This window comes from Gorilla gorilla, chromosome 12 (genome assembly GCF_029281585.2).
Source record: "Gorilla gorilla gorilla isolate KB3781 chromosome 12, NHGRI_mGorGor1-v2.1_pri, whole genome shotgun sequence".
Taxonomy (NCBI): Eukaryota; Metazoa; Chordata; class Mammalia; order Primates; family Hominidae; genus Gorilla; species Gorilla gorilla.
The window spans coordinates 114,122,002-114,149,484 of NC_073236.2; the positions used below are offsets into that span (position 1 = coordinate 114,122,002).

The window sequence follows — 27,483 nt, forward strand, 5'->3', positions numbered from 1 at the left end:
ACCACCACCACGCCCAGCTAATTTTTGTATTTTTAGTAGAGATGGGGTTTCACCATATTGGCCAGGCTGGTCTCAAACTCCTGACCTCAGGTAATCCACCCGCCTCGGCCTCCCAAAGTGCTGGGATTACAGGCGTGAGCCACTGTGCCCGGCCTTCAAGCTTGCTAATTTCAAATTCCTGCACTGAGAAGGGACCTTTACTTATCAATAACTTTTCACTTACGAACAGGAAAACCAACTCAAATGAGTTTGAGTAAGACAATTTATTAGCTTATGTAACTGAAAATTCTAACGAAACCCAAGCTGGATCCAGGAGCTCAGTTGACATCATCAGGGTTTGGTGTCTCCACTTCCTTTTGACTTCGCTCTCAGTCAGAGTTTCTCCTCATCATATATAACTTCACCCCCAACCTGCACTCTGCAAGCTGTAAATCTGAAGAGAGATAAGAACTAAAGCAGGAGCCTCTGACTTTATTCTGATTTGGCTTAATTGGTTTGGCTTCGCCCACAGGAGTATACCTGAATTATCACACTTGTCAAATGATTGGCCAGTTGTAGATGTGGTTGAGATTAAGCTTGCTCAAGCCAGGTGAATTGAGGAGAGAGTTTTCCCCAAAGGAAATTTATCAGCTGAAGGGGAATGAATGCTTGGTAGGCAGTGACTGTGTCCATGCATATATGTGTTACCTTTTAGCTTTGAGCTGCAGTCATCACTGTGCCCAATGGTTGTGTAGAGCCTAACATTAGAAAGATATAACCTACCTACCCACCTGCCTCCTTTTTATATACTTTGTTGAATTTCCTTGGGTTACAGGGCTTTATTCTCACATGGAACTTTCTGTATTTCCTTTTGGTTTTAGCTGTTCTAGACCTTCCATACTGTTTAAAAAATTTATTAAATGCCTATTCTATTGTAGAGATTGGGGGGAAGAAAAACCAAAGTGTTTTCCCTATTCTCATACACCGTTAAGTACAATACTTCTAACACCAGATGTGTGGAGGTTTCTTCTCACATACCAAGCAATTCTCCAGCAGACATCAACTGGATGTCCTTTAACATTAGAGTTCCAGTCTGTGGCCCGTTAGGAACCCGGCTGCACAGCTGGAGGTGATTGGTGGGCAAGCAAGCATGACTGCCTGAGTTCTGCCTCCTGTCGGATCAGTGGCAGCATTAGATTCTTGTAGGAGTGCGTACTCTATTGTGAACTGCACGTGTGAGGGATCTAGGTCATGCACTCTGTATGAGAATCTAATGCCTGATGATCTGAGGTGGAACAGTTTCAACTGAAACCATCCCACTCCCTGACCCTTCAGTGAAAAAAATTGTCTTCCACAACACCAGTCCCTGATGCAGAAAGGTTGGGGACCACTGCTGTAATTCAACTCCATTCTGATGCTATCTATCTATCTATCTGGAGACAGTGTCAGATTCCACAGTCTGAGGGCTCAGTACCCTCCCATCCCCTTCAGATGCCAACTGTCGCAAGTCCCAGGTTGTAACCTATACTTCTGACTGTCTGGTTATAATTGGGGTTCCCTCCTTGGGTTTGATTAATTTGCTAGAATGACTCACTGAACTCAGGAAAATGCTTTACTTACATTTACCCATTTATTATAAAGGATATTGCAAAAGATACAGATGAATGGCCAGATGGATAAGATGCTTAGTGTGAGGTTTGTAGGAAGGTACACAGAGCTTGTGTGCCCTCTCCGGGCTTGCCACCCTCCAGGAACCTCCATGTGATCAGCTAAATCATTCATTCATTCATTCATTCATTCATTCATTTTGAGATGGAGTCTCGCTCTGTCGCCCAGGCTGGATTGCAGCAGCGCAATCTCAGCTCACTACAACCTCCGCCTCCCGGGTTCAAGCAGTTCTCCTGCCTCAGCCTCCAGAGTAGCTGGGATTATAGGTGCTTGCCACCTCGCCTAACTAATTTTTTGTATTTTTAGTAGAGACAGGGTTTTACCATGTTGGCCAGGCTGGTCTCGAACCCCTGACCTCAGGTGATCTGCGTGCCTTGGCCTACCAAAGTGCTGGGATTGCAGGCATGAGCCACCGCACCCAGCCGTGATCAGCTAAATCTCAAAGCTCTCAGAACCCAATCCTTTGGGTTTTTATGAAAGCTTCAATACATAGGACTGATTAAATTATTGGCCGTTGGTGATCAGCTCCACCTTCAGCCTCCTCCCTCCCTGAGATTGGGGAGTGAGTGAAAGTTCCAACCCTCTAGTCACATAGTTGGTTCCCCTGGAAACTAACCCCCATCCTGAGATTATGCAGTAGCTCACCAAGAGGAAGAAAAGGTGCTCCTGTCACCCAGGAAATTCCAAGGGACATAGGAGCTGTGTCAGATGCTCCTTTTACTCAGGAAATTGCAGAGGTCTTAGGAGCTCTGTGTCGGAAGCTGGGGTCAAGGACCAAATAATAAGAGCAAAAGATTCTACTAGTAACACTATTGCTTAGGAAATGATAACAGCTAAAAAGAGCTCTAGGCCAGGAACTGTAGTCAGGAACCAAATATATATTTCATACTATATCACAATATTACCTCTGTGCTGGACACTATAGAGACTGTGAAGAGGGTTAAGCTGTGGCCCCTGAGCTCTTGAAGCTCACATTATAGTTCCTAAAATAATTGCCTGCTCTCAAAATGTTCTTTGCTTTTAAAAAATGTGATAATATAGAGAAATAAGAATTAATTTTGAATAAAGGAATGTAGCAGTTTTTTGTTGTTGTTAACTTGTAAGATTTGAGCTGGACTTTGTCAGGTAAGTAGTAAGAAGAAGGGCCTTCCAGGACATAGGAATAGCTTAAGCAAGGGCACAGTTGGAAAGATTCAGAGTGGACTTGAAAGTAGAGTAAATTGGAGTGATTAGACCATAATCTTTGCGTGGACTTAAGTGGTAAAGATTCCAGTGTGGTAAACGTAAGGTAGAGATCAAACATTGGAGGCCTTTGAAAACCTGACTGAGCAGTTTGTGTATGGGTTGTGGGGTGGTAGATGTCACGGGTTTTTCAGGAGAAAAGCATAATCAAATCCAAGTTTAAGAGAATAACTCAAGTAGGATAGATTTAAGAGTGAAGCAGGAAAATTTGTCAGAAAGGTGGTTATGGTTGTTTGGAAGAAATACTCAGGGTCTGAATTAGGAGACTAGTAAAAGAGATGGAGACAAAGGACATTAGAGGAATAAATAGAATATGTAGCATTTGGAGTGGGTAAAAGGGGCTGAAATGATTCTAGAATTTGGGGCATAGGGAATTGATCCTGTACGGATCACATATTTTAAGAAAAGAAGATAATTATATTTATATTTCAGATACTTGTTGAACCTATATGTCAAGATGTCTGGCTGACAACTAACTCTATAAAAGCTGTCCTGCATTTTGAAGGAAATAATAGAAAAATATAGGGTGTGTATTTTAAGAAAGTGTATAACATAAGAGACGGCTCAGAGAGAAATGGCACTAGGACATAAATTTAAATGAAAAGTAGCTAACTTAACCAGATCAGAGTTTATAGTCTTGGCTATAATGTCATATGGATGTCAGTTTTATGTAGGAGGGTCACATTTTTGTGTCTGTCAGAATTATTTTTTATCTGATTGTTAAAACGATGTGGGAAAATAAAATACTAGAGGTAAAAAGAACCACTGATAGTTTTATAGCTTAGAAATAACATTCACAGGAGAGGCGCAGTGGCACACGCCTGTAATCCCAGCACTTTGGGAGGCTAAGGCAAGAGGATTGCTTAAGCTCAGGAGTTCAAATCCAGGACCAGCCTGGGCAACATAGTAGGACCCCAGCTTTATAAAAAAAATTTTAAAAATTAGCCGGGTATGGTGGCACACACCTGTAGTCCCAGCTATTCCAGAGGCTGAGGTGGGAAGATCGCTTGCACCTGGGAGGTCGAGGCTACAGTGAGCTGTGATTGCACTACTGCACTTCAGCCTGGGTGACAGAGTGAGACCCTGTCTCCCAAAATAACAAAAAACCACAAACACTAGTGTGTGTTTAGCCATACATGTGTATTTTTATATATTATGTAAACACATAGTAGCTGATATTTTTTGACCTCTAATGTTGGGCGTAATTCTAAGCATTTTACATTTATTAGCTCATTTAACTTGAGCTAATTGAAGAATGATCTTTTAAGGTAGGTACTATTATCCCCACCTTATAGATGGGGAAACTGAAGCATGAAAGGTTAAGATTTTAACCGAGACTGCACAATTAGGAGAGGGTAAAGCCAGGAAGTCTTGTTTTCTAGTCTTTGGTCTTGGAACTATCCTGTTATTATATCTCTCACATGCTAAGCTGATGTAGTTATCCTTTCTGATTAGCATTCTCTCTCAGTGCAGAAACCAAAGAGTTTCATATGATTTGTTAAATGATTTCTTTCTTTTTCTTTTTTTCTGTCAGGAAGAACCTTCATTTAAAAAAAGATTTCTTTTTTATTTAATTCTTGCTACTTACTAACCAATATTCAGGAACCAATTAGATTCAAATAATGCACTATCTCTTACTGTCTAGACTCTTACTCTCTAATTGAATTCAGAGTACATAGTGGTACTTACATACACGCATGGACATACATATATTTAATGAAATTATTTTATTTAGTTTTTTGAGACAGGATCTCACTCTGTCACCCATGTTGAAGTGCAGTAGTGCGATCACAGCTCACTGCAGCCTCAAACTTCCTGGGTTCAGGTGATCCTCCCAGCTCAGCCTCCTAAGTAGCTGGGACCACAGGTGCACACCACTATACCTGGCTAATTTTTGTATTTTTTTTTTTGTAGAGGTGGGGTTTCACCATGTTGCCCAGGTTGGTCTTGAACTCCTGGGTTTAGTCCTCCCACCTTGGCCTCCCAAGTAGCTGTGACTACAGGAGTGTTCGTTCCACCATGCCTAGCTAATTTTTTTTTTTTTTTTTGCATTTTTTTTTGTAGAGACGGGTTTCACCATGTTGCCCAGGTTGGTCTTGAACTCCTGGTCTCAAACATTCTAACTGCCTTAGCCACCCAAAGTGTTAGCATTACAGGCGTGAACCACCACGCCCAGCCAATAAAATTATTATGTAGTTTTTAAAATGTAAGAGTATTTAATCATTTGCCTGGACTCATATCTACCCAATTTTTGTCTAATTTAAGCCTGTGTTGTGCCTGCATATGAATGTTGTATATAATTTTTATCTTCGGATATAGTTGGAAACATTAGCTTATTTGCCTCAAAGAGATGACAGGAATTCAGAAAATATTGCTGGTTCTGCTACTGAATCCTATAGTAACAAAAATTAGTGCAATTAAGTTGCAACATTGCATATCAGAAGTTTAATTTCTGTTTGCTTAAATGGTAATGATTAATCCTAATTGGATGCCTACATTTTCAGAAAGATGTGCCGGATGGGGTGAAAGAGCTGTCAGAAGGTTCAGAAGAAAGCAGTGATGGTCAGTCAGATTCCCAGAGTTCTGAGAACAGCAGCAGCAGCAGTGATGGTGGCAGCAACAAGGAGGGAAAAAAGAGCAGGTGGAAAAGGAAAGGTAAATCCACCTGATCCTTCAATAAAGTACTAAATGCTGTAGGACAAATGCCCTTGTTAGTAGTTCCTCTTTTCCTAGACTCCAGGTCAGTCAGTCACTTTCCCTTACCCTCTATAACAGTCCTGTCAAGGAGAGTTTTCTGCAATGATGGAGATGTTTATATCTTTACTGTCCAGCACAACACAGTATCCACTAGCTACATGGGCCTATTGAATACTTGAAATATGGTTATTATGACCAAGGAATTTAAAAAATAAAAATGCTTTCTTTTTTAGAGCTGTTTCAGGTTCACAACAAAATTGAGAGGAAGGTACAGAGATTTCCCATGTACCCCTCCCCCGCCACATGCACAGCCTTGCCCACTAGCCACATTCTCCACCAGAGTGCTATATTTGTTACAGCTGATGAACCTACATTGGCACATCATCACCCAGAGTCCATGGTTTACATTAGAATTTACTGTTGGGAGAGTACATCCTATGGCTTTGAACAAATGTATAACGATGTGTATTCACCATTATAGTATCAAACAGAATAGTTTCATTGCCCTCAAATCTTCTGTGCTCCAGCTCTTCATCCCTTCCTGCCTCCTAACCCCTGACAACCACTGACTTTTTTTTGAGACGGAGTTCCACTCTTGTGGCCCTGGCTGGAGTGCAATGGCGCGATCTCAGCTCATTGCAACTTCTGCCTCCTGGGTTCAAGCAATTACCCTGACTCAGCCTCCTAAGTAGCTGGGATTACAGGTGCCTGCCACCACGCCCAGCTAATTTTATATTTTTAGTAGAGATGGGGTTTCACCATGTTGGTCAGGCTGGTCTCGAACCCCTGACCTCAGGTGATCTACCCGCCTCGGCCTCCCAAAATGCTAGGATTACAGGCGTGAGCTACTGTGCCTGGCCTGACAACCATTGATTTTTTACTGTTTCCATAGTTTGACCTTTTCCAAAATGTCGTATAGTTGGAACCTTTTCAGATTGGCTTTCCTTTAGTAATATGCATTTAAGGTTCCTCTGTGTCTTCATGGCTTGATAAGTCATTTCTTTTTTGTTTGAACTTTTATTTTAAGTTCAGGGGTATAAGTGCAGGTTTGTTCCGTAAGTAAACTTGTGCCATGGGTGTTTGTTGTGCAGACTATTTCATCACCCAGGAATTAAGCCTAGTACCCACTAGTTATTTTTCCTGATTCTCTCCTCCCCCACACCACCTTCTGAAAGGCCCCAGTGTGTGTTGTTCCCCTCTGTGTGTCATGTATTCTCATCATTTAGCTCCCACTTATAAGTGAGAACATGCGGTATTTGGTTTTCTGTTCTGGTGTTCATTTGCAATAGGTCATTTCTTTCCATTGTCTGGGTGTGCCACAGTTTGTTTATCCATTCACCTACTGAAGGACATCTTGGTTGCTTCCAAGTTTTGGCAATTATGAATAAAGCTGCTTTAAACATCTATGTGCAGATTTTGTATGTGCATAAGTTTTCAGCACCTTTGGGTAAATGCTAAGGAGTGGGATTGCTGGATCATATGATTAAGAGTATGTTTGGTTTTATAGAAACTTCCAAACAGTCTACCAAAGTGACTGTATCATTTTGCATTTTGCATTTTGCATTTGCACCAGCAGTGGATGAGAGTTCCTGTTGCTTCATGTCCTCATCAGCATTTAGTGTGGTTATTGTTGTGGATTTTGGCCTGATAGGTGTGTAGTAGTATCTCGTTGTTTTAATTTGCATTTCCCTAATGACATATGTTGTGGAGCACCTTTTCATTTACTTGTTTGCCATCTACATATCTTCTTTGGTGAGATGTCTCATCAGTTCTTTGGCTTATTTTAAAATCAGGTTGTGTGTTTTCTTATTGTTGAGCTTTAAGAGTTCTTTGTATATTCTGAGTAACAATCCTTTATCATATGTCTTTTGCAAATATTTTCTGTGTCTTGTCTTTTTTTGTTTTGAGACATAGTCTCACACTGTTGCCCAGGCTGGAGTGCAGTGGCGCGATCTCGGCTCACTGCAACCTCCGCCTCCTGGGTTCAAAGGATTCTCCTGCCTTGGCCTCCCGAGTAGCTGGGATTACAGGCGCCCGCCACCACACCCAACTAATTTTTGTATTTTTAGTAGAGGTGGGGTTTCACCATGTTGGCCAGGCTGGTCTTGAACTCCTGACCTCGTGATCCACCTGCCTTGGCCTCCCAAAGTGCTGGGATTACAGGTGTGAGCCACTGCGCCCATCCAGCCCACCACACCTGTCTTGTCTTTGTATTTTCTTGGCAGTTTCTTTCTCAGATCAGAAATTTTTAATGAAGTCTAGTGTATCAATTTTTTTCTTTTGTGAACTGTGTCTTTGGTCTTATATCTAAAAGTCATCATAAAACCCCTAGATTTTCTTCTATGTTATGTTATGTTCTGGGAATTTTATAAATTTTCATTTTTGTTTAGGTCTGTGATCCATTTTGAGTTAATTTTTTGTGAAGCGTGTGAGACCTGTATCTGGATTTCTTTTCTTATTGACATGTGGAGTTCTAGTTAGGAATTTAATTTTGATTTTATTTTAACTTTAAATAGCCACATGAGGATAGTGGCTACCACACCAGACAACATTCTAGGTTTTACCTGGATTTGTTCTTAAGGTCTTAAGTCATCCATAGCCTTTTAGGATGCTTTTATTTTACTTGCCTAAACTTTGAGCACTTAATGCTCTAACAACCCTCCTTAGGAAAAGAATGCTTTTCATTTCTACTAGCAAACACTGAATTTAGTCTGCTGGTCTTTGCTCTTATTCCGTTTGGTGTCTACTTCATAACTCACCTGAAAAGCTTTCGTTAGGGAATAATGTCTGTTGCTGCAGCTTCCCTGGAATGGATTTTCCAGTTAAGGATATGAATTATTGCCTAATTACTGCTAATTATTCTGTAGCTTCTTGTCAGAGTCTATTCAAAGAGGGCAAATCTTGTTTATCCCAATATTTATAATTTAGCTGTACATGGCAAGGCACATTTTAAACCAACTCTTGATGATTCCTTTACAAGGATTGACATGTTCCAGAGTAAAACAGACATTCAAGATTTTTTCTAGCTTGAATATCCTTTTAGATTTGAGTGATGATAGGTGAGTTGTCTTTGGAGCTAGAAGCTCAGGTTATGTCGGAATACTAGACTAATTCATTTAAGTCCCTTCAGAATGGTTACTATGCCTATATTAGAAAAATAGTTATAATTCACTACCATCCCTCTGTTAATGTTTTTACTACTCCTGGAGAGAATTGAGATAATTGATGGCCTCATCTGTTCTCTGCTATAGCTACTACGTACATAATTTGAGCGAACTTTGTAATCAGAGAATCTTAGCTTTAAGTTGATAACCACTTAGAGAGCTACCCAGACCTCAATTGTTAGGAATAAATGGAATGAAAGCAAGACAAAGAGGGTGCTTCTGACTAGTTAATTGTTGATGTGTGGTTTTAAATTAATCCCTGTCAGTAGTGAAAAGAGGTGTAGTCCAGGGCCCTCCATTCCCTGGGGTGCACTAAGCACCTATTTTTGAAAAAGTGAAGCCAAAAGTGTAAAGGGCTGTCTCTCTCCCCTGCTTCTCTTCATTTTATTTTTTTTAATTTTAATTTTTTCACTTCTTTTCACAAGTGTTGATTCTCCTCATTTTAAGCTTTTCCTTTTAAGTTTGGAATTGTAGATCTAAGATTAGGAACCAAGCCAGGTCATCAGGTAAGGGAAGCAATTAGCAAGATTCATGTTTTCTGGATGGGATTGGGACAGGGAAATCAATATTAAAGAAAGTCTTATAAAATGGGAATATACTTGGGGCCCTTGCTTTTCAAGAGCCACATATGCTGCTCTTTGAATAGTGGCTATTGTATCTGTGTTTCTTTTGCTTATAACTAACGGTTATTAATGGCTGTCTCTTAGAATTTGAGGTGAATGTGTTAAGATGTAGGAAGATCCAAGAATTAACCATAGAACCCTATTGTCAGTAGCCGAATAGGTAGATATGAATAACATAACCTTGCTCCACACTCTGCATAATAATAGAAGACATGAACAATAAGGTAATATCAAATTGAATGTTGGGTCCAATTGTTTTTGAGCTGCGTTTCATTTATTCCTTTTCTAGAAATTATTATAATATTGATTATTTGTCCTCAGTTTACAGTAAGATGAGATGCTCTATAAAGCTCTTTTCTGGTTGCAGATAGTCTATAATAAAGCCTAGAGGAAAATGGGCGGTATGTGGTATCTGGAAGGTGAGGTGAGAGGTGCGCATGATGTCACATGTGATTCATGTTTAAGCAGCTCTGATATTCTCAAGAAATGAATGCCAAGCTACCAATTATGAAGAATGATTTAGTCTCTCATAGAATATGCATCTGTCATTCATGGGTCATACATGTGGTATAGATACCATATAATTTGTAGGTATATATTATGTATTTGTGGATGTTTTTGTAGTCCAGTGCAAATTAAAGTGACAGACATGTAGCCAGCAGTGAGCATACAGCAAAGCAGTTCTAAATCTTAGTTATCAATAAAGGTAAAGCAAGCTAATTGTGCCTATTACTTTTTCTTATTTCGGGCCTTTACTCTCAATCTGACATCACTTTATTTCAAATGCATTGTAAGACAGGAAGAACACTGAGATAGTATCAAAACCCACTTCCTTTTATGTACAAAAATAAAGAGCTCTGACAGCAAAACTGATACTTCTAGTTGAAAATCGATAGAAACTTTCTTGATATATGTATACCTTTCAGCCAAATAGGAACAGAGAATAGAACTTTGAAATTCAGTCCAATATTAAAACTAATTTATTGATTTCTGTGTAAAGTGGAAGACTTAAAAGTTTGTAGTTTTGGTTGCTAGTTTTCAGACAGGATACACAATGTTCAGAGAAGAGTTTTATGGAATTCCAAATAAAGGTAAGGTGGAATAATAACTTCAGAAAAATGAATACGAAAATCACTATTTATATTGCTTTTTTATGATCATAGCTAAGTGAAGTCTCTGCCTTTTCCCCAAAATAAAATATTGCATTATGAAGCAACTGTAGGACTATTATTTTTATCTTCTGATAGAAAAAGTTTTGTTAGATTTTGGTCTGCTTTTAAAGTGTCTTAAGAATGAAATTAATTACATAAAGTATACCTTTTCTCTGTAAGGAATCACTGTTTCCTCTAGTGTGAACTAATGTTAATTTTACTGCTTGTTCAGAACTACTTTAAATCAGGAATTTGATATATATTGTGCCTGGAGTTATTTAAAATACCATAAACCTATCTACCTTCTAACATTTATATGTGTGTTAAGTTGCTGAATGGGTATGATTATGTCTCCTTTTAAAAGTATACTGGAGGCAAAACTTTTTTTGGCAAGTTAACTTAGATGGAGAGAGACCTTTAGGAGATTTTCTCTTTTCCTCTGAGGTTATTATTGGTGGCTGAATTGGAGGTTTTCGCTCTGTGTTGTGTTAAAGATGGCTACACTGTTAGGGCTTTGGATAGTTAGACTACCCAGAAGCAAGGAAAGAGTTGAGGTGTGGCCTTTCCCATTTAGGCCAGGGGACTCTGAATATAATCAGGAAACACCGCCTGCCTAGTTTGGAGTAGATTGCACTTGGTGTCAGAGGAAGGGACTTAGAACTAAAAAGGATCTATTACCTCTAAAGAAAGACCTATTAGAATAAAAACTCTCCCTCAAGAGAAACATAACTGTTTCTAAAGATCAAAATCATTTCAGAAACTTCGATTATTATCAGTGCTTCAACAATCAATTCTTCAACTATATATAGTTCTTAGGTTTCAATTTTGTTACCAATCCTTCAGTGTCTGATCTCTCCCTAATACTTCATAGGGGCCCATTAAATGTCTTTGGGAGAAAATAAAAATTTAAGTCAGAGATTATTTACTTAAGCTTTTAACTCAAATGCATCTACTATTAATAGTCTGTATCTTTTTGACCTTGTTCGACATTATAATCATCCATTGAAATGGAAAATTCTCAATGCTGTAATAATGTTGTATGTACCTTTTGACTTAAACTCAGTGAGCAGTATGTAAATATCCAGCAACGAGAAGCTACTGCAGTGAACTATGTAAAACTGACTGATAAGCCTCAAGTTCCAAAATTTGTTTTGTTATATTTATTTTATTTATTTTTTGAGACAGAAACTTGCTCTGTCACCCAGGCTGGAGTGCAGTGGCATGATCTCAGATCACTGCAACCTCGCCTCCCGGGTTCAAGCGATTCTCCTGCCACAGCCTCCCCAGTAGCTGGGACTACAGGCGTGCACCACCATACCAGTAGAGCCAGAATTTCTCCATGTTGGGCAGGCTGGTCTCAAACTCCTGGCCTCAAGTGATCTGCCCGCCTCAGCTTCCCAAAGTGCTGGGATTACAGGTGTGAGCCACCACGCCCGGCCTAAAATTTGTTTTAAATGTTTTTCTGAAAACACTTAATATTAAGCTTTAAAAAAAAATTTATCAGCCGAGTGTGGTGGCTCACGCCTGTAATCCCAGTACTTTGGGAAGCCGAGGAGGGCAGATCACCTGAATTAAGGAGTTCAAGACCAGCCTGGTCAACATGGTGAAACCCCTTCTCTACTAAAAATACAAAAATTAGCTGGGTGTGGTGGCGCACACCCGTAATCCCAGCTACTCGGGAGGCTGAGGCAAGAGAATCACTTGAACCCAGGAGGCCTCGGAGGCTGCAGTGAGCCAAGATCACGCCACTGCACTCTAGCCTGGGCGACAAAGTGAGACACTGTTTCAAGAAAAAAAAAGAAAAAAATTATTTACTAGATTACTCTTTGGGTTTCTTTTATGTAATGATTTTTGTTTTTTTGTTTTTAAATCAAATAATAGTAACTTGATCTTTTGATCAGAATTTGTTAATCTTTTATTTCTATATGTTTATATAGAAGCAAGCATTTTTGTTTCTAATTAGACAAAAAAATGTGTTGTTAAGAATTGTTTTAATCTGTTGAGCAGTCCACATTGGAGGATAAAGTTATAATCCTGAAAAGTGTTGTTTAAGCCATTAGTTTATTTATAACAACCAAAGTAATATCTCTGTTTAAACTACTTGTTAGGCAGGCTGTGGTGGCTCACACCTATAATCCCAGCACTTTGGGAGGCCAAGGTGGGAGGATCACTTGAGCCCAGGAGTTTGAGACCAGCCTGGGCAATATAGTGAGACTCCTGTCTCTACAAAAAATAAAAAGTAAAATTAGCCGAGTGTGGTGGTGTGTGCCTGTAGTCCCAGCTACTTGGTAGACTGAGGCAGGAGGATTGCTTGAGCCCGGGAGTCCAAGGCTACAGTGTTCTATAATGGGACCACTGCATTCCAGCCTAGGTGACAGAGCGAGACCCTGTCTCAAGAAATGAATGTATAAACAAGCAAAGAAACTACTTGTTACACTCATGCCTTCTCCAGTCTGTATTATTTGCCAGGTATTTGGGAAACAAATTTGAATGAGGTGTCAACCCCACCCTTAAAGTTGTCTCAACATATCTAGAGGGATAGAAATATAAGTAGATAATTAGCACATGACTTCATAAATCACATGTGTTTATATTTATCATGTTATGACAGCATTAGAGAAGGGATACTAAGTTAACTTTGCCTGGGTTACTAAGTAATAGCTATAAAAGTTCTAAGATACTATTCTTCTCTGGAGAGTTTAATCACTAGGGAAGACAGGATGTGTTATGGAAAGAAAACATATGTAAAGGCAAGAAGATGGGAATGTATATAGTGTTTTCAGGAAGCCGTAAGAAGATAAATGTGGCTGGGAGAGGGGACTTGTGGAGGGAAAGAAATTTGGATCATATGGTTAACCTTTAGTGATAGTCTTATTATTTACAAGATATTTGTTGTACAAAGTTCCTTTTTTTTTTTTTTTTTTTTGAGACGGAGTCTTGCTCTTGTCACCCAGGCTGGAGTGCAATGGCATGATCTCGGCTCACTGCAACCTCCCCATCGTGGGTTCAAGCTATTCTCCTGCCTCAGCCTCCTGAGTAGCTGGGATTATAGGCGCCCGCCACCAAGCCTGGCTAATTTTTATATTTTTAGTAGAGATGGGGTTTTGCCATGTTGGCCAGACTGGTCTTGAACTCCTGACCTTGTGATCTGCTTGCCTTGGGCTCCCAAAGGGCTGGGATTACAGGTGTAGGCCACCACCCCTGGCCTCACAAAGTTTCTTAGGAAAATTAAGGTATAGATAAGAGAAGAGAGAGAATGGAGACACTGATGACTCTTCCAAATTTTCATAGCCAGACACCAGGAAGATCAAGACTGTTTATAGGCTGGGTGTGGTGGTTCACACCTGTAATCCCATTACTTTGGGAGGCTGAGGCAGGAGTATGACTTGAGCCCCGTAGTTCAAGACCACCTTGGGCAACATGGTGAGACCTTGTCTCTAAATAAAAAACAGCTGGTTTTGGTAGTGCACACCCGTAGTCCCAGCACTTTGGGAGGCCAAGGTGGGAGGGTCACTTAAGCCTAGAAGTTTGAGACCACAATGAGCTATGATGATGCCACTGTATTCCAGCCTGAGTGACAGAGAGAGACCCTGTCTCAAAAAAAAAAAAAAAAAAAAAAGACAAAAAACTGCTTATTGACCCTTTTTTTGTTTGTTTCATATTTTTGTTCATTAAGTTTCTGAGTTAATAAACTAGCGTCTTTTGTTTTTCTGCTCACTAGTGTTTAAGTTAGCTGTATTTCTCATCACTGGTATATAAGCTAAAATTTATTTTTGTTTTGCTTTTGAAAACCATTTGTTGTAGGTAGAATACTTCCTTGGTGTAGGATGACGTTAATTGGTGACATTAATTGGTTTCATTTGAAGTAAAACTGGTAATAGAGAAGTATAAGGGATTATTTTTCTATAAGTACCACTTTGTGAGAAAAGACTATAAACAGGGTCTTGATATAGTTAAAATGCAGCTTTAATTTTTTTCCTTTTTTAATGTTTTTTTTAACCAAGGTCTTATTTTTAATAGTTCTGTTTTTGTTTTTTTTTTTTTAAGATGTAGTCCTAGGAAACCTTGCTCATGTGCTTCTCACACCCCCCCGCCCCCGCCCCGCAACCGCGACTCATATCACCACCACCTCAGTTAGCTAGTTTATTCTCAAATTATTCATCATCAAGGACCAATTTTTTTCCTCTAGTCCATTGTGGACTCAGAATGACCCAGCGATGTCAAATTTCTATGAAAGTACCTAAATATTCTTGCTTTCATGCTTATCTTGTCACAGACCAGTCTGTGGACATTTGAACAGCAATAGTTTAGATGATTTTTCAGCTCTACTTTAAAAAAGGGGGAGAGGGTGCCAAATTTTATCTTTAAAGGAGAAACTATGTGAAATGATCTTGTCCCTTTTTTTAAAATGCAGAACAGAAAATAACCCCCATCTCCCTAGTAAATAATTAACTATTACGATGCTTCATCAGCATTGTGAAAACATCCTGTCATCTCCAAATCACTACTGGTCCTTTCTCAAAAGTAACCACTGTCCTGATTTCTGTCAGTTTGGGTCACTTGCCTATTTTTAAAATTTTAAATTAGATTATAATATATATGGATGAAGTACTTTTTCTCTGAAATGCTTGGAACCAGAAGTGTTTTGGAGTTTGGATTTTTTCAGATTTTGAAACATTTGCATTATTTGGGTTGGGCATCCCAAATTCAGAAAGTTCAAAATCCAGAATGCTCCAATGAACATTTCCTTTGAGCATCATGTTGGCACTCAAAATTTTTCTGATATTGGGCATTTCATGTTTTCTGATTTGGAATGATCAGGTTGTATTCATTAAAGTACACATAAGTATACAGCTTGTTGGATTTTCACAAACAGAACAGTACTATGAACTATCAGCCAGATTAAGGAGCAAAATATTGCCCTAGTATCTCTCCCTGAGCTCTCTTCTGGTCACACCCATTGCTCCAAAATAACCACTCTAACAACTTCCAATAGCATAAACGAGACATGTCTAGAACAGAATAATGTCCAGAGAAATTTTTAAACTTATATAATCAAGTCATACTTAAATAATTTTTTGCTATTACATTATTTGCATGTGTGTAAGAATCATTCACCTTCTGGTGTGTAGAAATACATCAGATTCTTAAAACTATATAGAGTGGTTATTTTGGGGCAATGGGTGTGACCAGAAGGGAGCTCAGAAAAATCCATAGCATTAATGAACAAAATTGAACTGCAGAAAATGCAGTAATATAGTTTTTAAAAAGTCAATAGAACTAAAATGGATCTATAGATTCAATGGAATCCTAACCAAAATCATAGCAGGTTGATGGGAGAGGGGACATGTGGAAACTGACAAGCTGCTTCTAAAATTTACATGAAGATGAGATCAGTCAGAAAAGCCAAGAAAATATTAAAGAACAAAATGGAAAGAATTAAACTGTTAAATATCAGGATTAATCATAAAGCTAGGCAATTTTCTAAAGACAAAAACATACTGGGTACATTAAGAAGTTGCATTCATCAAAACGTAACTTTAAGAGAGTGAAAAGGCAAGCCACAGAGAAGTTATTTGGAATAAATATATGCAACAAAGGAATATATGAAGAACTCCTACAAGTTAGTAAGAAAAAGAGAATTCATAGAAAAATGGGCAAAGACTAGAACAAGCATTGCACAAAGATGATATCAAAATGATTAATAATGAAAAGGAGTCCAATTCCATTAGCGACCACAGAAAGGCAACTTATAACCACATGCGATACTATTACACACCCACCAAAGTCCAAAATTAAAAAGACTGATGGTACCAACTGCTAGTGATCATGTGAAATAACGGGATTCTTACACACTGGTGGTGAGAATTTAAACTAGTACAACTAGTACAACTACTTTGGAAAACTGCTTGGCTGTCCATAGTATAGCTAATTCTACTCTGGTGTATATACCCAACAGAAAGGAGTACAAAAAGAAATTTTTTTAAAAAGTAGAATTAATTGTAATAGGCAAAAAATAAAAATAACCTAAATGTTCATCAAAGATAGGATAAATGAATTTGGGTACTGGTGGATGTTTATGCAATGAAAATACTATATACACACAGAGAGGAAACTATCTTCCTGTATATGCATGTGCGTGTGCACATTTTAATGATAACTTTATTCTTTTATCTTTTACATTTAGATCTATAAACCATGTGGAATTTTTTTGTATTATGTGAGATGAGGATCATCATTTTATTCCTTTCACCCCGTAGGGATATCTTAATTACCTAGCACCCTTTTTTGAAGACTTCTTTCGTTTACTTTATTGCAGCGTTCTCTATGTCATAAGTCAATTGACCATATAGTTATGGTTTGGTTTCTGGACTTTGCTTTGTTCTGTTGTGTTTTGTCTTTCCTTGTAACAGTACCACCCTGTTTTAGTTACTTTAGCTTTATTATTAATCCTGATATCTAATAGTTTAATTCTTTCCATTTTGTTCTTTATATTTTCTTGGCTTTTCTGACTGATCTCATCTTCATGTAAATTTTAGAAGCAGCTTGTTAGTTTCCACATGTCCCCTCTCCCCTCAACCTGCTATGATTTTGGTTAGGATTGCATTGAATCTATAGATCAGTTTTAGTTCTACTGACTTTTTAAAAACTATATTACTGCATTTTCTGCAGTTCAGTTTTGTTCATTAATGCTATGGATTTTTCTGTCTTACAGGTCTTTGCACACTTCTTATTAGATTTGTTCCTTGACATTTTTTATTCTGTTGTCAATGGCGTTAACGTTTTTTACTTTATAATTGTGTGTTGCTGATGTATAGAAATATAGTTTTTATAAATTGACTGTGTCTTTGAAGTGTCTAGGATTTTACCTGATTTGTAAGTAAACAAAGCGATTAGCCTCTCACGGATTTTAACAGAAGAAACAAGAATCCTGGGTCATAGAAAAAGTACTGTATTACCCATGATAGAGTAAGCAATATGGCTATCAGCATACTTTTTGTGTCAGCTTTCCCTTACCCCAAGACTCACAGGTGATGAGATACAGGCCCAGGTGTATCCTATTCGTGCAGTGGGTTTGCATCTCAGCCAAGAAACATTAGTTTGAGGGATTCACTGCTTTTAGCAGAAGCAAGCATATTTTGCCTGGGAAGAGACATTGCCTCATCTCATGGTTGCTCTGCACCTGCAAACATAACCCTGAAAGATGGCTCAGGTAAAGAGTGTTCTGGGACTTAAAACATTGTTTGCATTCCTCGCGTGTATACACAACAGCACTCGGGGCCTGTGGTGAATTTCCTCTCTGAATATTGACACTGGATGTAACAACATTGCAAAATTAATTTTTAAAATATATTAGTTTATACATAGTTTTATTTTTATGATTGTCTACTTATACAAATATGTAATTTATGAATAATGGCAATTTTCTTTTTCTTTTTCTTTTTTTTTGCCATTTTGTACCAGCCAGGACTTACAGAAAATAGTGGAACAGACATGGTACTATCAATTATCCTTTTCATTCTCTACCTTTAAGGTAAAGCTTTTAATATTATAATTTTTGTTTGTTTGTTTTTGAGACAGGGTCTCTCTCTGTCACCTAGGCTGGAGTGCAGTGGTGTGATCTCGGCTCACTGCAACCTCCACCTCCAGGGTTCAAGCAAATTCTCATGCCTTGGCCTCCTGAGTAGCTGCAATTACAGGTGTGTGCCACCACACCCAGCTCATTTTTGTATTTTTAGTAGAGATAGGGTTTCACCATTTTGGTCAGGCTGGTCTCAAACTCCTGGCCTCAAGTGATCCACCTGCCTTAGCCTCTCAAAGTACTGGGATTACAGGCGTGAGCCACCAACGCCCAGCCTTTTAATATTATAATGTTTTAAGAATGATGTGGGCCGGGCGCGGTGGCTCACGCCTGTATTCCTAGCACTTCAGGAGGCCAAGACGGGTGTATCACAAGGTCAGGAGATCGAGACCATCCTGGCTAACACGGTGAAACCACATCTCTACTAAAAATACAAAAATTAGCCGGGCGTGGTTGCATGCACCTGTAGTCCCAGCTACCTGGGAGGCTGAGGCAGGAGAATCACTTGAACCTGGGAGGCGGAGGTTCCAGTGAGCCAAAATTGCACTACTGCACTCCAGCCTGGTGACAGAGCAAGACTCCATCTCAAAAAAAAAAGAATGATGTGGAGTAATAGGTTGTTTGTAGATACTTTTTAGTAGATGAAGTTAGTTTCTTTTATTTGTAATTTGCTAAGAGATTTTCTAATACACAGATGTTGAATTTTATCAGTTGCTTTTCCTTCATGTACATAATTCCTGTAGTGAATTATATTGATTTTACGTATTAAATGTTAAACCAACCTTGTGTTCCTTGGATAAACCAACTTGGTTGTGATATATTATTAATCATCTGTATCATAGATTTTATTTGCTCATAGTTTGCGTTTAACTCTAAGGTTTGCCTTCATGTTTTCCCCATATAATGTCCCTGTTAAAATTTGGTATCATAAAAAAGTTGGTAATTGGTTTTTTGTTCTCTGAAATAATTTGTATAAGATTGTTGTTTTTGTAGGCCAGGCACAGTGGCTGACACCTATAATCCCAGCACTTTGGGAGGCTGAGGTGGGTGGATCACCTAAGGTTATGAATTTGAGACTCAGCCTGGCCAACATGATGAAGTCCCATCTCTACTAAAATTACAAAAATGAGCCAGGCGTGGTGGTGGGCACCTGTAATCCCAGCTACTTGGGAGGCTGAGGCAGGAGAATTGCTTGAACCTGGGAGGTGGAGGTTGCAGTGAGCCAAGATCGCATCATTGCACTCCAGCCTGGGGACAGAATGAGACTCTGTCTCAGAAAAAATAAAGATTGTTTTTCTTCCTTAAAAGGTTTGGGGGGTGGGCACAGTGACTCACTCCTGTAATCCCAGCACTTTGGGAAATGGAGGTGGGCCAATCACTTGAGGTCAGGAGTTTGAGACCAGCCTGGCCACCATGGTGAAACCCCATCTCTACTAAAAATAAAGAAATTGGCCTGACATGGAGGTGGGTGCCTGTAATCCCAGCTACTCCAGAGGAAAGGCAGGAGAATCACTTGAAGCTGGGAGGCGCAGGTTGCAGTGAGCTGAGATTGTGCCACTGTCCTCCAGCCAGGGAGACAGAGCGAGACTCTGTCTCAAAAAATAAACAAATAAATAAATAAATAAATAAGTTTGGGAGAATTTCCTGATAGAAACCTGGGCTGAAATATTCCTTTTTAGGGATATTTTACTTTTAATTAAATTTAACATAAATATGGTAAAACATACAGATCACAAGTCTATAATTCACATACATGAATGGGAATATGAGTTAGAATAAATGAGAATACTTATAATTCCTTGACTTGGGGAAAAATTCTATTAGCCTGGGCAGCACTATAATAGCTTATATTCAATGAATGACAGTGTTAAGTTCACACCATCTGTATAGCTCTGGAAAATAGGCTAAATTAAAAAAAGTGTTATGCTTCAAATTGTGTCCCCTTCAAAAAGATATATTGAAATCATAACCTCTGGTACACCAGAATGTGTGCTTATTGGGAAACAGAGCTGTTGTAGAGTTAATTAGTTAAGATGAAGTCATACTGTAGTAGGGTGGGTCATTAGTCCACTAAGACTAGTGTCTTTATAAGATGGGTCATATGAAGACATGGAGACATGAAGAGAGTGCCGTGTGACGATGGAGATGAGGTTGAAGTGATGCTGCTATAACCCAAGGAATGCCAAAGATTGCTGGATGTTACCAGAAACTAAGAGAAAGGGATGGAATAGCTTATCTCACAGAAGGAACCATCCTTGCTGACACATCAGTTTTGGATTTTCAGCCTCCAGAACTGTGAAGGAATAAGTGTCTTGTTTTATACCACCTAGGTTATGTACTTTTTAAAATGACAGGTCTGGGGAATTAACATAGGGAGTAAAGTTCATTCTTCATTATACAATGTATTCAGTATGTTATATTCCCATGAAATCTTTTAAAATATTGTATAGTCATCATCTCTGCTGCCATAATCTTTCTGTTAACATTTTAATTATCTTCCTTAAGTGAGACTTGCAGCCAAAGCTGAAGGAGGCTTACATATGCAAGGGTTTGGTGCCACCTACTTTCTTAATTTCTTTTTTTAGTTGGGAGACAGGGTCTTACTCTGTCACCCAGGCTGGAGGCAGTGGCGTGATCACAACTCAAGTGCAGTCTCAACTTCTTAGGCTCAGGTGATCCTCCTGCCTCAGCCCTCCAAGTAGCTGGGACTACAGCACGCCACCGCACCTGGCTAACTTTGTATTTATTTATTTATCTATGTATGTATTTATTTATTTAGAGATGGAGTTTCACTCTTTCGCCCGGGCTGGAGTGCAGTGGCGTGATCTCAGCTCACTGCAACCTCCGCCTTCCGGTTTCAAGCGATTTTCCTGCCTCAGCCTCCCAAGTAGCTGGGATTACAGGCATGTGCCACCACGCCCAACTAATTTTTGTATTTGTAGTAGAGTCGGGGTTTCACCATGTTGACCAGGCTGGTCTTGAACTCTTGACCTCGTGATCCTCCCACCTCAGCCCCACAAAGTGCTGGCATTACAGTCGTGAGCCACTGCACCTGGCCATGTATTTTTTTTTTTACATAGACAAGATTTTGCCACGTTGCCCAGGCTGGTCTCGAACTCAAGTGATCCCACCCGCCTTGGCCTACCAAAGTACTGGGATTACAGGTGTGAGCCACTGTGTCCAGTCTGGAAGGCAGTTTATAATACTGAATACCTCCTGTCAGTAAGGACAAACTAAAAGAAGCAAACTACTCTAAAAATTAGAAAAAAAAGAATAATAAAGTAAACTAATAGATAGCTGAAGAAAATAATTTATAATAAAAATAAATGATGGAAATTAATGGTAGAAAAGGTTGGTTTTTAAATGAATCAATATAATAGACAAACTTTGTTAACCTCCTTTTTTTTTTTAAAGGAAAAAACCATGAGTATATAAATTCAGGTTGAAATTTCAAAACAATTAAAAAACCATCAGACTTTTTCACAGTACTTTGTAGATGAAATGGGATACTTTTCTAGGAAAATACAGTGCACAAAAATTGAACCCAGTAGAGATAGAAAGTATAGATAGAGTTTCATAGAAGTAGACCTGTGTTAGAACTCCCCTTCAAAAGAACACTATACCCACATGTTCAGGGAAATTCAATCATATGTTTATTTTTTAATTTTTATTTATTTATTTATTTTGAGACAGAGTCTCATTCTGTCCCCCAGGCTGGAGTGCAGTGGTACGATCTTGGCTCACTGCAGCCTCCGCCTCCTGGGTTCAAGCGATTCTCCTGCCTCAGCCTGCCGAGTGGCTGGGATTACAGGTGTGCACCACCATGCCCGGCTAATTTTTTGTATTTTTAGTAGATATGGGGTTTCACCATGTTGGCCAGGCTGGTCTCAAGCTCCTGACCTCAAGTGATCCGCCCACCTTGGCTTCCCAAAGTGCTGGGGTTACAGGCGTAAGCCACCATGCCCAGCCAGAATGCAACCATATGTTTAAAGATAATAATCTTAATGTTTTAAACACTGTTACAGAGCTAGAATAAAAAACATAACTTCTATGCTTGCTGAAAAGGTCTTTGAATAAATTTTATGCTCAATAAAATTGAGAATTGGTGGATTCCTCTTTAACGTTATAACTGAGTTGAGAAACCAGTGTCTTAAGGGGGAACACTAGTGGCTTATCCTTTAGCCAGAACGAGTCAAGAACAAGATGTCCACTATCTCCATTCTTATTTAACATTATGTTAGAGGTGTTTTGTTTTGTTTTTCTGAGATGGAGTCTTCCTCTGTTGCCCAGGCTAGAGAGCAGTGGCACTGTCTCGGCTCACTGCAACCTCCATCTCCTGGGTTCAAGCAATTCTCCTGCCTCAGCTTCCTGAGTAGTTGGGATTACAGGCGCATGTCACCACGCCCGGCTAATTTTCTGTATTTTTAGTAGAGATGGGGCTTCACCATGTTGGCCAGGCTGGTCTGAAACTCCTGACCTCAGATGATCCACCCATCTCAGCCTCCCAAAGTGCTGGGATTACAGGCATGAGCCACCGCGCCTGGCCTGGAGTTGTTTATATCAACACAGGTAAGCAAGAGAAAGCAGTTTGAGTAACCGGCGACAAGAATCAGAAAGGATTAGGTAAAACTACTTCATTTTTTCAGATGATATGATTTTGCATCTGACAAACACAAAAGAATCAGTGGAGATAAATATTGATTAAAAAGAACTGGTGGCCCATGCTTGTAGTCCCAGCACTTTGGGAGGGTGGGGCAGGAGGATCACTTGAGGCCAGGAGTTTGAGACCAACCTGGACAAACATAGCGAGACTCTGTCTCTACAAAAAAAAAAAAAAAGCCCGGGCGCGGTGGCTCACGCCTGTTATCCTAGCACTTTGGGAGGCCAAAGAGGGCAGATCACGAGGTCAGGAGTTCAAGAACAGCCTGGCCGATGTGGCAGAACCCCGTCTCTACTAAAAATAAATAGCTGGGCATGGTGGCACGCGCCTGTAGTCCCAGCTGCTCGGGAGGCTGAAGCAGAAGAATCGCTTGAACCCAGGAGGCGGAGTCTGCGTGAGCCGAGATAGTGCCACTGCACTCCAGCCTAGGCAACAGAGTGATGACTCTGTCTCAAAAAAAAAAAAAAAAAAGCCAGGTGTGTACCTGTAGTCCCAGCTACTTAGGAGACCGGGGGATACCTTAAGCCCAGGAATTCAAGGCTGGGTGACAGAGTGAGACCCTGTGTCTTAAAAAAAAAAAAAAAAAAAAAAAAGAATTTGGGATTATAAATAAATAGATGTAAATAAAATTAATATGTAATAATCAGCCACCATGTGCATAAATAATAATGAAAAAAGAATATATTTGCGGTAACAACATCAACAACAAAAAAATTCTGAGCATCACTGTTTTTTTCTTTTCTTTTCTTTTTGAGACAGAGTTTTGCTCTCGTTGCCCAGGCTGGAGTGCAGTAGCACCATCACGGCTCACTGCAACCTCTGCCTCCCGGGTTCAAACGATTCTCCTCCCGCGGCCTCCCAAAGTGTTGGGATTACAGGCGTGAGCCACCGTGCCTGGCCGAGCATTACTTTTTTAAGATATGTGCAAAATGTTGAAACAACTCAATACCCAAAAAGATGAAATTGCATTCATTTCTCACACTCCAGGACAAATTCCAAAGAAATTAAAGTTATAATAAATGTAAAATATGAAACCAAGTACTACAGGAAAACATGGGTGAATTAATTTTAAAGTTATAATAAATGTAAAATATGAAACCAAGTACTACAGGAAAACATGGGTGAATTAATTTCTTTTTTTTTTTTTTTGGAGATGGAGTGCAGTGGCATGATCTCGGCTCACTGCAAGCTCCTCCTTCTGGGTTCACACCATTCTCCTGCCTCAGCCTCCCAAGTAGCTGGGACTACAGGCACCCGCCACCACCCCAGGCTATTTTGTATTTTTAGTAGAGACGGAGTTTCACCGTGTTAGCTAGGATGGTCTCGATCTCCTGACCTCGTGATCCGCCCACCTCGGCCTCCCAAAGTGCTGGGACTACAGGCATGAGCCACCACGCCCGGCCAAACATGGGTGAATTTCTTTTAAAACCTGAAAATAAAGAAATTTTTTTCTCTGATGCTTCTTGAAGCGTACATGTTTATCTTTTAGTCTGGCAAGCTCACTTCTAAGAATTAACCTCAGAGATAAACTGTCAAAAATACAAAATGGCAGAGATTAAGAACAATGATTCTCAGACTCGAGCTTGCATCAGAATCACCTACAGGACGTATGGTGCAGATTCCTGGGCCTCACTTCAGAGTATCTGATTCAGCAGATCTGGGCTTGCACCCAATAATTTTCATTTCTAATAGATTTTTAGGTAGTAATGATGTTGTTCTGGGTACCACATCTTAGAACCACTGGTTAAGATGTAGTCATGAGAACAAAAGACCAGAAACAACCCAAAAAATACCCATCAACAAAATCTGGTGGAAGAAATCACGATCGATATACACAATGGAATTCTATGCAACTATTAAAAGGAATGCAGAAGAGTTCCATGTTCTGTTCTAGGATATCCTCCAGGATTCATTGAGTTTTTTCACTTAAATCAAAGTGGCTCCTGCCTGGGCAACAGAGTAAGACCTTGCCTTAAAAAAAAAAAAAAAAAAAAAAAAAAGTGCTAGACAGTTAGTGGTATATGATCTTTTGTTTAAAGAAATAAGTAAAATTATTAAAATGGGCCAGGCATGTTGGCTCATGCCTGTAATCCCAGCAGTTTGGAAGGCCGATGTGGGCAAATCACCTGAGATCAGGATGGCCAACATGGTGAAACCCCATCTCTACTAAAAATACAATTAGCTGGGCATGGTGGTGGGCACCTGTAATCCCAGCTACTCAGGAGGCTGAGGCAGGAGAATTGCTTGAACCTGGGAGGCAGAGGTTGCAGCAAGCCAAGATCGTGCCATTGCACTCCAGCCTTGGCAACAAGAACAAAACTGTCTTAAAAAGGAAAAAAAAAGTATTAAAACATATATACTGTTGTATTTTCACAAAATGAAAAATATGAATAAAAGTGAAAGGGCAAACAAGAACCTATTAAAATGATTTTCTATAGAGTAATATAGTTAAGGAAGAGAGCTAGACTTATATGAAAGTAATATGTTTTGTAACGTTACATAATTTAAAATTTTTAATGTACTTCCTAGAAATAAGAAAGCAAACAAGTATGTCAAATTTGTGGCATAATGACGTAGACAAGTTATTGTGAGATGTAGCTTAGGTATGGGAGACAAGACATAAACCCTTTTTCCCCCTTTTTACAGATGTTGAAGGAGACAAATCTTAAACTGCATTCAGTAGTCTTAATTTCAATAATTATATTGGTATGGTTTCTTTGAAACTATATAATACTAAGCAAATTAATAATTATAGTAATATTATTAGGAACCAGAATTGTTAGGCGGGAAGAAACAGGATAAAAACACAAAATCAGGCTGGGCATGGTGGCTCATGTCTGTAATCCCAGCACTTTGGGAGGCTGAAGCAGGTGGATTACTTGAGATCTGGAGTTCAAGACCAGCCTGGCCAACATGGCAAAACCTCGTCTCTACTAAAAATACAAAAAATTAGGTAGGCATGGTGGCGGGCGCCTGTAATCCCAGATACTCGGGAGGCTGAGACAGGAGAATTGATTGAACCCAATCAAGTGGAGGCAGAGGTTGCAGTGAGACAAGATCGCACCACTGCACTCCAGCCTGAGCAACAGGAGGAGACTCCATCTCAAAAAAAAAAAAAAATCAGAAAAAAGTGACAGCTCTGTGATCTTCAATTCAAATTTGGTATCCAAGCATGAATTTCATTTTCTCTTTCTAAATGATGACTTCTTTTCTTGTTCTAGCCACTGAAAAGTTCTAGAACTAGTGGTAACCTATTGACAGTGAGCACTCCTAGTGTGGTGTGCACACTGTAGTCTTTTAATACCATTTCCAATTTAAATTTAATTTCCATTTAATACCATTTCCAATTTAAAGATATCAGAGCTTGTTGGAGAAGTAGTTGATCCAGGTCTGGGCCAAAAGTTATGTAAGATTTGCCTGGGACAACTTTCTGTGACAGGTTGTAAAAAAGCTGTCACATATGGGTGGAGCCATGTCCCCAAGACAGTTTACAACTTGAAGGAGCTCCCACTAGGTCAAAATGGGACGATTTGGGTGCTAAGTATATATTTTTAAAACATTATATGTAGTTTGAGGTACAGTATCAAATCTTTGATAATTGCATTTTATTTAAATATTTCACATATATAAATATCTATGAGAACTTGTTGGTTTTAGGTATTGTATGAGTTTTCTGAAGTTGCAGGTTATCACACAGTGGGCAGCTTAAGCAAACAAATTTATTCTCAGTTCTGAATGCCAGAAGTCTGAAAGCAAGATGTTGGCGTGTCTGCACTCCCTACAGAGGCTCTGGGGGAGAATCTGCTCCTTGCTTTCTCTAACCTTTTTCTTGCTGACTTCCTTGCCTTATGAACACATTACTCCAGTCTCTGCCTCTGTCTTCACATTGCCTTCTCATCTGTATCTGTCTTCCCTTATGCATCTCTTATGAAGAGACTTGTCATTGGCTTTAGGATCCATTTGGATAATCCAGGATGATCTTGTCTGAAGATCCTTAACTCAGTTACACCTACCAAGGCTCTTTTCCCAAATAAAGTTAACATTCACAGATTCTGGAGCTTACAATGTGGACATATCTTTTTGGTTGCCACCATTATCAGCCAGCTATAGGTTACCTATTCGTTACTCTGAAAATGAAGTTCAAATCTTTGCTGTGCTCCTTACTGGCTATATATCTTTTGGCAAACTAATTAAATTTCCTGATATGTAAAACTTAGATAATGCCATCATAATACGCAGATGAAGATGTATCTTTGAAATTTATTTTTGTATATAAATATATATAGCCTTAAAATCTTTGTATTTTTATTTGCATAGAAAAATATCATAAGGATGCCAATCAAACTGTCTTATTTAGTTATTTCTAGAAGTATAATTTGAGGAGTTTAGGTAGGAGTAGAAAGAAAACTACCCTAAGAGAGAGTAATTATGAGAGTTCAATGAACTCCTGTTAAAATGAACTAGTACAGTGTTAGGCACATAGAAGATACTTGTCTGCTGTTATTAATAATAAAATTATATGTCTTTGAAGGTACTCAGTATAGTCACTAAAAGGAATTATAAGAGAGAAGTTTCTCAACAGAGATAAGTTTAAATCTTTAAGTCTCTCTTTTTTTTTTTTTTTTGAGACGGAGTCTCGCTCTGTCGCCCAGGCTGGAGTGCAGTGGCGCCATCTCGGCTCACTGCAAGCTCCGCCTCCCGGGTTCACGCCATTCTC

The 27,483-nt window shown here is 39.3% G+C and overlaps 1 protein-coding gene across 1 annotated transcript in view; it reads left to right on the forward strand.

Annotated features, from left to right (window-relative positions):
* ASXL2 (ASXL transcriptional regulator 2) overlaps window positions 1-27,483 on the forward strand; it is a 145,650-nt gene that overhangs the window by 77,953 nt on the left and 40,214 nt on the right. The window contains exon 5 of the mRNA XM_063696014.1: window positions 5,394-5,544. Coding sequence (XP_063552084.1) covers window positions 5,394-5,544 — 151 coding nt within the window. The remainder of the gene's footprint in view (window positions 1-5,393; window positions 5,545-27,483) is intronic.